This window comes from Molothrus ater, chromosome 7, assembly GCF_012460135.2.
Source record: "Molothrus ater isolate BHLD 08-10-18 breed brown headed cowbird chromosome 7, BPBGC_Mater_1.1, whole genome shotgun sequence".
In the NCBI taxonomy this organism is placed as follows: domain Eukaryota; kingdom Metazoa; phylum Chordata; class Aves; order Passeriformes; family Icteridae; genus Molothrus; species Molothrus ater.
In genome coordinates, this window is record NC_050484.2 from 5,428,188 (window position 1) to 5,440,407 (window position 12,220).

Here is a 12,220-nt window from a genome sequence, read left to right on the forward strand (position 1 = left end):
CTCTCTGGTGTTTCTGTGTATGCAGGCAACTGAGACTTTGCAGAATCAAACTGGGAGGATCTCCAGAGTGATGCTCTTAACTTCACTTGCACTAGATCAAGGCAGGGGAAAAAGACCTCAAGCTCCTGCCAGGAGTGACTGTGGGGTCATCTGATTGACTGTTAAGAAGTTTCAGGGTCATACATTTTACTACACAGACCTCTAACCCAGAAGCAGTAAAAGAAGGCAAAGAGCAAGAATGAGCATCCCCAAGTACAACCATTTAAATTCCTACAACGTGTACCACACAACCTCAACTCACTGGCTTATAAAGTTTAAGCTTCTTCATGATTTTGAAGAATTCAAAAAATTCTTCAAAATAATTAGAAAAATGCTCACACCTAAATTTTCTCTTTTCAAATAATCTTTCTGAAAGAAGAATGAAGGAAAAAGTCTTTACCGAGCTGCCATCTCTGAAAACAATGAATATTCTTTGCAAGCTGAAGTAACTCTCACCAAATACAAATTATACACAAACATCTGAAATGAGAAACTTCAGTAATTTTGTCAGACAACACATAATTGCCAACAAATGTTTTGTGGTCACAATGCCTTTTCCTAGCCCTACCACACTGTGTGCTTCCACAATATGGCCTGTCTGACATGCTTTCTTTGCAACCACACATTCTGGCACTTTCTAAACATTTCTTACTCCTTATAATGTAAGGCAGAAATCTCATCATGTGGGACTTGGACAGAATTCCATCTTCATACACAGGCAGCTGGTACATATGGAGCTGAAGCCCTTCCAGTTACATCTAACCCACCTCCCAACACAGGTTTTCACTGCTCCATAAGCAAATAACTTCTCAAGCACTATTTGATAAAATGCTGAGTTGACTGGTATTTTCCCTGTATCTGACGAATGCCAGATCTGTGGGACACAAACATATTGATTATGATTTATGGGAGCTTTGATATTTCAAGTTCTAGGACAAAATGCTGCTACAATCAGCAAGTCCTACATTTCATTTGAGGCTGGATCCACAACAGATTGAAGGAACAGCCGTAGAGATACAGGCAGACACTGAAGAAGTTTATTTTGGGTATGGATTCATGTTGCAGCTAAGATGAAGTACTGGCACCCTCTTTCACTCTTCTGCCCTCAACCCAATCCAGCTCTGAGGCCATATGGTGGTAAGTAGGAAAAAGGAAAAATAAAATAAAAATTAAAAATTTGAGCCACAGTGAATTATAACAAAAAGCCAGAAAAAAGATTCTTTGCATCTATCTTCATAATATCACAACACCAGCTATTAGTATCTTTTTAGTGTCCATAAATAGCAAATCCTACAAGAGGCAGATTTTTGTCAGACATCACTGGCATCCAGCAGAACACTGAACAAAAACTCCCTGCTAGTTGAGGGATGAAGCCCAACTGGCTTCACCAGGTGTTGGAATTCTCTTCAAGTTCTTAAAGGGATGCACACAGAGATAATTAAACAGAAAGGTCTTGACCTTTAAAAGGTAACAACAGACACAGAAGATTACAAGCTGCTTCATTCTTCACTGAATTGTAAATTGCAGACATCAACCACAAGGCACAAGCTTCAACACAGGAAAACAACAACAACAAAAATCCACAGAAGCTTAAAATCTTTGTGTCCTCTGGAGCACTGCTGGGGAAACACCACCTTGAGAAAGAACAAAGGTCATACTAAAGCAGTGAGAAAGTGAGAGAAAGATATGATGATGATGATGATTTGGAGGTTTTAATTTTTAAGTCATACATTTCAACTTGGTCCCCTGAATTCTGCATTGCAGAGCTGCTTTGTGAGACCACTACACAAGAAAATCATACACTCTATTTTTCTATATGTAATGGTGGGGTAACAGTTGGACTCCATGAACTCTGAGGTTTTTTCCAGCCTAGAAGATTCTATGACCTTCGAAGCTGGGTCTGCAATCATCACATCAAGAAAACTCAGGTGAATGCACCAAGTTTGTGTTTCCTCGAGAGCTACAAAGCTTGTGCCAAGAAACTGTCAAATACTTTGATACTTATTCCAAGGTAAACACAAGGGTTCTTAATAACCAAATGACTGGCATGTAATCAAGAGAGACTGATATGTTTTCCCTCCCACTTGCACACAGGTATATTAAAGTCTGTCTTTCAGTAACAGAACTGGGTGATACATCTGTAACTGTATGAAATATCAACAAGCAGGCACCTTCTTTAGTCCAAGAGATGCCACAGCCCATCTTCATGAAATCACATTTCAGAAGAACAGTCTATTCCTTTCAAAAACCAAACTAATCCAAAGGAAAAAAAAATATTCCCAACAGCATTTTAACCAGCAAATGGAAAAGTAAAAGTCACTTCATGATCTCAAGACTGACAGAGCTTAATTTAGGTTTAGGGGACAGATAGGGAGGTAGGACATAGGATTGTGTTCAATGCTAATTTTATAAAGGTCTATTTACTTCATAAATGTGCATTTATAATTTCAAGGGAAGCTTATTTTTACACAAGAACACCTGGAAGAAAATGTATTTCCTTTATTCTTCTTAATGTACAGGTTGCCATCATACTTTTGTTCCTCACCAGGTTTTAACCTTCCTTGCCAATGCAACATACAAAAGAATAACAAGACTTCTACTCAAATACAAGGAAGAGATTAATTTAAACACTGGTTAACTACAGCAGAAATCTAGAAGACAACCAATAAAGGTCCCAAGCACCTAACTGGTTGAGTCTGAAATTCTGCTTTGATGGGAAAAGAAGTTGATGACCTAGCAATCCCAGTTTTCCTGGTTCAGAATCTTCTCTTTCCTCACAGTGATAAAGGTAACAGAATACTACATTTAGTCCTTTTTTTCTGCAAGCCTTTAAGTGCATCATCATCATTCTTAAGCTGGAAGCCAGAGCCAACAAAATAAGTCTGGATGTCCTCACTGCTCACAAAATTGTTTCATTAGAAATAGCTAAAGGTAAGAAGTGTAAGGATGCTCTCAGCTAAGACTAGATACCTTGTTTATCCTCCTATGTTCCAGAAGGCAGGAAAGAAAGAGGAGGGAGGGACAGCAGAATAACAATGATGGAAAATGAGTATGATGGAGGAGTGGGAATGGGAACAAAAGGGAAGGCACATTGCAGATGAAAACCATTGCCAAAAGTACCGTTCCACTGCTACAACAGTGCTTTCTAACACAGTTGCTAACATTTTAGGTCAACTCAACAAGAACCTCTTAACCAGCTTATTATCTTCCAAAATAGAGGGGAGAATAAAAAAAAATCTCTCATCATCCAGCACATCAGACATGGCAAGATAAAGAAAATGGGTGCATTTGTTTTACCCTCCCAATGCAGAAAGGTTCAGAGGACTCTTGGTGCTCAGTGTGAGGCCTGAGGACATTGAGAGGAAAGGGTGAACAAGGAGTAACAGTTCCTGGGTAACCTGCTTTTTGTGTGCTGAATACAGAAGCCTTGCTAAGCAGCACCATGTGGTCTAGCCTAGCCTGGTTTGGTTAGCACATGGCTTTGGCTTGAGGAAGGGGGAAAAAGCCAGCTGGCAGCATGGAGGAAGGCCAATCTGGGCTGCTGAAGAATGGCAAGGCATGGCCACTCAGGTAGAGAAGTTACTTGTGGAAGCCTGCTCTTCTATTATTTCTCTAGAGTCTTATATTGTTGTTATCACATTTCTAAAGTCCATACCTCTTTGGTGTATTCTCATGGCTGCAGATCTTCACTGACTCCTTCTTCTGCATGCTATTCTGTCTCAGTTCAGGGCTCCTTCAAGGCTCTCCCTGACTGGCTAACCTGCCCCCTTTTATCCCAGTTATCTTCACTAGTCACAGCTGCAGCCCATCAAGGACAACCGGGACCTCTGGGGCAAAGCCTGTGTACAGATATTCAAATACAAATATTCAAATACAAGACATTTCCTCTACTATAGAAGTCTGTCATGTGGATGCCCATGTCCCCAAGAGTCAGGCTACTGAGGAACACTGAAACAAGAGGGTAGATCAGGCTGCAAAAATAGAGGTGCCACAGATAAGATGTGGACTGGCAACGCAAGGGAGAGTTGTTCCTAGCTCGATGGGCCCATGATGCCCCAGGCCATGAGGGCAGAGATGCCACCTACAAGCAGGCACTAGACCAAGGAGCAGATTTAACCATGGACAGTATGTCCCAGGTTATCCACAATTGTGAGATGTGTGCTGAGATCAAGCAGGCCAGGCAGGTAAAACCCCTATGGTATGGTGGGCAGTGGTCCAAATATAAGTATGGGGAGGCCTGGCAGATTAATTATATCACACTGCCTCAAACTACGTGGTCATGATGGTAAAAACCACCATGGGATGGCTGGAGACCTACCCTGTGCCTCACACCACTGCCTGGAACCCCATCCTGGGCCTGGAAAACCAGCTACTCTGGTGGCATGGTATCCCCATAGGAACTGAGTCCAACAACAGGACTGATTTCAAGAACAGCCTTAGGAACACCTGGGCCAGAGAACATGGCATTGAATGGGTGGACCACATTCCTTATCATGCACCAACTGCTGGGAAAGTTGAGAGGTGGAATAGACTGCTTAAAACCACCTTGAAGGCACTGGGCAGGGAGACTTTGAAAAACTGGGAGCTGCATGTAGCACCTGGTTAGCTAACACCAGAGGCTCCACTAACTGAGCTGCACCTGCCCAGTCTGAACCCTTGTGAACAACAGAGATAACGTTCTGGTGGTACACGAGAGGTATCCTGGGAAAAACTGTTTGGATTAATTCTGCCTCAAGCCAATACAAACCCATCTGTGGGGTTGTCTTTGCTCAGGGACCAAGCTGCACCTGGTGGTGCAAAAGGATGGAGAGACACAATGCATCCCTCAAAGGCACCTTGTTTTAGGGTGAGCTGCCTGTCACACTGTGCCTGTATCTAAATCTAGATGTATACATGTATATAATTGGGGTAATGCACATATGTACATACTTTAAAAGTTTAAGTTTGATGTAACATGTTGGTATGGGAAAAAATTCAGGATGGATAATGTTAGAGATTAGGAGGTTTTTTTCCCCCTCTCAGGGAATTTTCCCCATCTGCTGCCTAAGAGATGATAACGACTTGTACTTAAGAAACAAAAGATGTAGCCAAGGAGAAGAGGGAAAGGTGCAGCTGGCTGCACTCCTGTAGCTGAGGGGCTTTGCCTTGAGAAGGGTGTGAGATTTTGGCTGGGGCCGGGAGCTGGGCTCAGCTCCTCACTCGCTCTCTCTCAGGATGGGGACAGCCTGCAGGACAGCAGCCAGGTGCCCAGACCTCTGCTGGGTGTTAACATGGGAGAACAAGCTTTGAAAACTCACTTAGTCCCCATGGGCATTTGGCAAGCCCCAGGTACTATCACACAATTAACAGTTTCTGCTGGAGAGCCCTGAAATTAATAAAGAAAGATGCTGTAGGTCAGGTTTCACAGACTGCCATCTGTCTCCCCAGTTACAACAGTTCTTCCCACTGACAGCCTCAGATCATATTTACTTCCAAGTATTTCCAAGACTTCCATAAGAGAAAACTACCATTTTAGGACCAGAAAAAACTTAACTCCTAAATCCCATTATTTATCACAAGAAAAACAGGTGCAAGTGTTTGTGGGTGTCTCTCCCTCACCTGATGTCACACAAAGAAATGTAATACCACATCAATACTGTTGGGTGTAACAAAACGACCTAAAGCTTTCAGGTCTGACCACTACCTTTAGGTTTTATAAGAAAGGTGTTCTGACCAAAAAAAACCCCAAAAAACACAGTATTCTTGCATCAATTTTTCAAAAAGCCTAATCAAACTAACTACAAAAAGTATTTGCTGAAATATTGCTGGAAAATTTGCTGTAGCCAAAGATGTCAGACATTAAACACCCTTACTTTTTCAGGAAATACTTCACAGCTGGTGTCATCTTCCATTCAGAAATTACCTGCGGTACCTCAAAATGTGCCAAAAAACCCCTAACCTTTGCAAAACAATCCCCAAAATAACAAAACCCCAGAGAAAGCTTCTTTGTCATATACACAGTTTCTTCCTTTCTTAAAAGGGAAAGAAAAATTGAAATAAAAATGACATTGAGAGTCAGCTTTCAGTCCAGGCAGATGTAAACACTTGGAGGGGAACCAGAGCAAGCAGTCACTGACCACTCCACATAAACTGCATCCTTTGCCACTGAAGCTCAGCCAGGCTCAGGAGAAACCTGTGAGCAATGTGCCAGGAAGCAGAAAATGCTCCTCCCCAAATCAACTGAGAAATAACTGAGGTTATAATCAAGATGGTAAGCTACATGAAATACTTTTCTATCTCTGAACTAATCCTACAGCCTCTCTGGTAGAAGCCACTGAGAGCAGTGTTCCCCATCTGTCAATCTGTGGAGTAATAGAATATACTTGAACTAGCAAAAAAATCTCTTCAGCCTCTTTACTGTAGGTAATCTCTGGAGTTGCAGCTTAGTTCATAGCTGGAAAAGACCTCCAAGATCACTGAGTCCAAAGTAAGACCAATCTACAAATTCCTAGCAAATTGGCAAGAAAATAAACAAACATAGTCATATATTCTTGTTAAGTCCCTGAACTGCTGGCTGAGACACTGCCACCACCACCAGTCCCAGAAGACAAAGCCAACACAAGCTGACACCAGGTCCTCATGGCTACATGAACACGTCACACAACTTGATCTTGGACTACTTCTATGGATCTTGTCCTTAGACAATCAAGGAACAAGTGAAGCACCTTCCTGCACAGACAACCCTGAAAAAGCAAAGAAATAACCCAATTCCAAGGTGGTGTACAAGTACATTTAGGCACCTAAAAATATATACATATATATGATGCCATTTAATAGAAAAAGTACAGGCTTTAAAATGCACATTGATGCCTTTGCTACAGAATCTCCACTGCAGGTAAGAATTTTTTTTAAGAACTGTTTATAACCTTAGCTCTCTTTCAGAGCAGGGAAGAAAAAACGACACCAAACCTACAAAACAAACAAACAAACCCCCAAACCCCAGTGTTTTGTAGTTACCAATAAACAACCTGAAGTACTGGAGCTTACAGCATCCCCATCATACTCTTTGACACAGATCCTGCCAGTCTGATTAGGGAGCTCTGCATATTTCCATTACATCAGAAAGCTGCAGCATCTTTGAGTCTTAAGATAAGCAAGCCTAGCTCACAGATCCATCAGCTGAATCTCAGCTTAGGTGCCAGGAATGGTCTCAGAACTGCCCTTATCTCCTCAAAAGGTTGTGGGCAGATCTCTCAGTTTTCTTTACAGGTTTCACAAATTTTCTTCAACAAGAAATAAATTAGTGTTGCTATAACAAAGCAACACAGTAGCATCATAGTAGGGTCACCTTTTATCCCAAACTATTATTTTTCTAGTACATGAAGAACACAAACAATGTCAAGCAAGAGATTAAGATCTTGTAAACCTGAAGGATTCCTAACAGTGCATATAACTGGAATTGTATCATGAACTGGCATTCCATCCCCATCCAAAATTCTTCTCAGTTGAATGCTCTACTTAGGATTTTGAGTTATCTTTAGAAAGTGCCAACATACTGATGTCTTCATTCTTCTCTACACCTCAACACAAACACTGTTCCCAACTTTTGCTGTGATCATCTGAAGCACAACCAAAGGAGGAGATTAATCATCTTCCCGACTTACATTTTACAGGTGAAAATAATGTAATCAAAGAGAACAGACATTATTCCTGCCTCATCACCACAACACACAAATATTCCAATTAACAAAGTACACGGACAAACTAGAAAGGAACTTGCTCTCATGTTCTCCTTTTCTCTTTCTCCCTTCACAGTTCGTCTCAGATGATGGGAACATCCACCCAAGTACTGACCTTCTCTAACCTGAGGCATATTCAGTGTTAGAAATCTCAGATTGCTGTTCCTTCCTCTCCAAGTAAGCAAGTTCTGAGCATTAAAAGCTGCCCATACAAACATCAAGCAATGGCAGGATACGAGCACATAACATATTACCAGATGTTGAAGAACTACTTGCAAACATTTTCCAGTTTAGGAAACACAGAAAAGGAGTCACATCTAAGCTCATAAACTAAGTCTTCAGAGTCATCAAGGAATTCAAGCTCATGTTACCACTTTACCCAGTCACTCCATTAACCCAGCAGCTACACAGAAATACACATTCCACATCAGACCCACAGCACCAGGACAGTGTGCAATCACTTCAGGCCTCTCACAGGTTTAACATACTGCAGATCCCCCTATAAAAAAATATTTTATCAGTTAAAACACCACACAGACAGGAACTGCACAGCAGAGGAGCCAGCCCCAGGATAGCCCTGCACGTGTCAGCAGGCACACAGGAAGAACCACTGCAGGGCCATGGAGCACAGGGTCCCAGCTCACACACAGAGGAACTCACCTGGCACAAGCAACAGGCCATGCCAGGTACTGCTCCTGCCTGTGCCAGCAGGCATGCAGCAACAGGTTCCACTTGGACAACAATCACCCATCCTACACTTCTCCCCTGCCTCTGCACCAAAGCTTCCACACTGGAAATGACGTCAGCAGACCTGTGAATAACTCCTGAAACCGTGACCTGAATCAGGCAGCACATGTTTAGGTGAATTAGCTCCAATTGTGCCCACCTGAACCTGCTGATCTGAAAACTGCAACATCTGAGGAGCACACTGAATGCGCCGAATCCCAAAAGCACAGGTGGTATTAACAGGTTTTTAGCTCTTCTATTCAAGGGTGCAGCTTGATGGTGTAACTGGGGAAAATGCAAGGAGCAACACTCCCAGAACATGCTGCCTCTGTCCCCTCCACCCCAGCATGCCCTGCTGTGCCAAGTGCTGATACCTGCCTGTCTGCAGGACAGGCCACGCCAGAGAATCAGTATGCAAAAAATCCTTGCCCAGCTCCTTAACAGAGATACCGTGACTGACACCCACAGGGCTGTTATCACCAAACACTGACCTGGAGGTGGAAGGCATGTCTCCTGGGGGCTGAAAATCCATCAAATGGTCACAGAGACCCTGTGCCTGGCACTGCATATTGTCACCTCTGGGCTCATTAATGCACAGGGCTGGAGCCCCTCTGCTATGGAGACAGGCAAGGAGAGCTGGGGGTGTTTAGGAGAGAAAACTCTAAGGAGACCCTAGAGCGTCTGGAGGGTCTTCGGACAAGGGCCTGGAGTGACAAGACAAGGGAGAATGGCTTCCCACTGACAAGAGGGGAGGTTAGATGGGCTGCTGGGGAGAAATGCTTCCCTGAAGGTGCTGAGGCCCTGGCACAGGCTGCCCAGAGCAGCTGTGCCTGCCCCATCCCTGCAAGTGTTCCAAGGCCAAGCTGGAAGGGGCTTGGAACAACCTGCTCTAGTGAAGGTGTCCTTGCCCACGGCAGGAGAATGGAACTGGACGAGCTTTAAAGATTCCAACCCAAACCATGATTCGGTGGCTCTAGAAAAATGGAGCGAGTATCATCATATCCTTCCTGACTGTATATACAGTGAAGCACAAAAAAGTTGAAAATTAACGACAGATACAGAGAGAGCGATTTAAGGTTTTACCTACAGTTAGGAACTAGGTATTGAAACTAAAATAAAATTGTCTTTCCAGAGTATCACTAAGTGCCCGTTTGGATGAGTTCCTGCGGGGCCTCCAGCAGGCGCCGGCCGCAGGGGCCGCGGGCGGTCAGTGCAGCCGCGGGGACGGCGAAGGCCCGCCCGCTCCCGGCTCCCGGCTCCCGGCCGGGGGCTCCGGCAGGAGCGGAGCCCGGGCCCGCCGAGAGCTGCACCGGGGGGCGAAGCCGCCGCCGCCGCCGGTGCCCCCAGGCCCCTGGGCAGCCTTGCGGCCTTGCTGCCGCGCCGCGGCCGTGCCCGCCCCAGAGCCGGCCCCACTCACCCTCGGACAGCTCCAGCTCCAGCTCGGCCAGGCTCTCGCGCACCTCGGGCGGCAGCGGCACGGCCTCCAGCGCGCAGCCCCCGCGCTCCGCCGCCATGGCGCGGCTGGGCCAGCAGCGAGCGGGCCCGGCGGAGCCACCGCCCAGCGCTGCCGCAGGTGGGGCCGGGGGCGGGCCGGAGGCGGGCAGCGGCGGTCCCGGGCCGGCGGCAGGCAGGCAGGGAAGGAGGAGGTGGCGCCAGCCCCGCCGCCCCGCGCAGCCGCTGCCGCAGCCCGGGACGGGGCCGGGCCGCCGGGGAGGGGCCAGAGCGCGGCCCGCCCGCTGCCGGCCCGGCGCTGCCCTTCTCGTGCTCCTTTCCTTTTCCCACCCTTCTGCTTGCCTTGGCACCTGCTGTGCTGAGGCCCCTTTCCTGTAAATACCGAAAGTGCCCTTTCCCTCCCCGCTTCTTCCTCCCGACGGAAAATAGGAACTGTGACCCATCCTAGGCCCACCCGCTGTCCCAGGATAGAGCAGGGACATGTTCATGGCACGGAATTCCACTGTGAGAGCCTGGATGTAAAGTGGTACCTGGGACTGCATTAAAAAAAAAATCTGGTGAGAGTGTCTTTTTTAAAGCCAACCACCTCTCAAAGGGCAGCAGAGAGCAGCAGGACGCGTGTGCGCTGGGGCTGTGCTGAGGCAGCAGCAGCTTTTCCCTGTTCAGCTGTGGGTTCCAGGGTGAGTGTGTGGCAGGGCAGCAGAGCCTGATGTTCCGGCATTCCTGCAGCCTCCCAGAGGCTCGGGCAAAGGCAAATCCAGGACCTTGCCAGTGGCCTGATCCCCCAAACTGCTCTGCCAGTAGCAACTTCCCTAGAACTAGAAAATAGGGAAAGCTGGGGAGTACTCTTCTGCCACCAACTGCTTCTGTCCAAAACACCGCTCGTGTTTGGGACAATTGGGGTTCATGTTGGGGCTTCCAATTTCTCTACTCACATTACTGAGGTTAACACATGACAGGAGAGTGTGTCCCATATAGCTGCCCTTGCGAGGGCACAGACACCACACCAGCACTAGAACACCATGCTGCTTAGAATGTCATCCCTTACACTGGGCAGAAACACTTCTTTCACTTACTGCTGTAATCTTCAGTTGCTATTTTAAAAGGTTGATTTTCTAGACAAACACTTCTGCTTCCACTACCCTCCAGAAAGCTGTCTGTGGGTATTGGGGAGCTGATGGGGACGTAGCCACAGGGAACACCTTACCTGTGGGTCAGATCCTACTGGGTTGGGTTCCTTTGATGCCATAAGTTTTAGCTTTCATATTTTCCAGATTTTGTACTGCATTAGTAAATAACTTGGAGCTTCATACAAAGTGTTAGCAAGTTCTCCTCACAGTTTAGTCAGACAAAACAATCCTTTTCCAGCCTGAGAACCAAGGACACCACTGCAGCTTCAGGCCCAAGAAATATAAATAACAGGCCCAAGAAATATAAATAACAGAAAACTGAGGAAAGAAATCTGGGAGAATGGGACTGCATAACCTGAAGCTGTAAGTGGACAATTAACCCCAACAAAGGACCAAAACTTATAAAAGTGTGAAAACGTGTGACCTGTCACCCATATTGGGTGTAGCCTTGTACAGCCCAAGGCATATCCTTTGAAGGCCTTTTAATAAATACCTGCTTTATTCCTTCAACACTGTCTAGCCTCTGTTCTGGGCAGCCTCTCAAGGCATCATCATCTTCTCTGCAGATTTATTTTCAAGTGTTAGAACTCTTAGAATCTGATTTTTAAAAGAAATAGGAGGCAGTCACTGAGCCAGCTTAAACTTAGTTCAAATGGAAAAAGTAATTTAACTTGTCTAGAGTTCCAAACCCAAGCTTTTACACCAAATCAAGTATTGTTTGTTCACAGCTCTCTTAAATTTATGCCAAATCAGTTCAAGGGTTCTCCTATAGCTCTCAGGGGGTAATAAATCTGTACATATGCCAAGATCTACTGCTACCACTTTTTTTTCCAGAGAACAAAATGGTGATCTACCTGACATATAAATACAAGTTTACCAAACAAAGGCAGTTAAATAAGTAATAAAACAATCTCAGATGAATGCCATTATATAATTCTCAATACCCAGTACAGAAAAATCTTTTAATAGGCTGCAGCAGAACAATTCACCTCCAGAAGAGATTTCTCTCATGCTCCAAAGTTAAAAACCACAATTGCTTCAAAAGTAGAGATTTCACGTGTCGAAAGGTTTAAAATATTCTGGTATTATAATTCTTCCTATGCCTTTTCTAAAGAAATATAGAAATATCACAGAAAAGTCTTATTCAGCATGATA

At 45.2% G+C, this 12,220-nt stretch overlaps 1 protein-coding gene across 6 annotated transcripts in view; it reads right to left on the minus strand.

Annotated features, from left to right (window-relative positions):
* Positions 1-10,048, minus strand: part of DIP2A (disco interacting protein 2 homolog A) — a 79,264-nt gene extending 69,216 nt beyond the window's left edge. For 3 of the 6 annotated variants that reach the window (XM_036387308.2, XM_036387307.2, XM_036387305.2), the window contains exon 1: positions 9,901-10,042. In XM_036387308.2, coding sequence (XP_036243201.1) covers positions 9,901-9,997 — 97 coding nt within the window. In that variant the 5' untranslated portion in view covers positions 9,998-10,042. Of the gene's footprint in view, positions 1-9,900 lie in introns of all 6 variants that reach the window. The other 3 variants (XM_036387306.2, XM_036387309.2, XM_036387310.2) reach the window with 3 other exon arrangements.
* Positions 10,049-12,220: the final 2,172 nt, after the last annotated feature.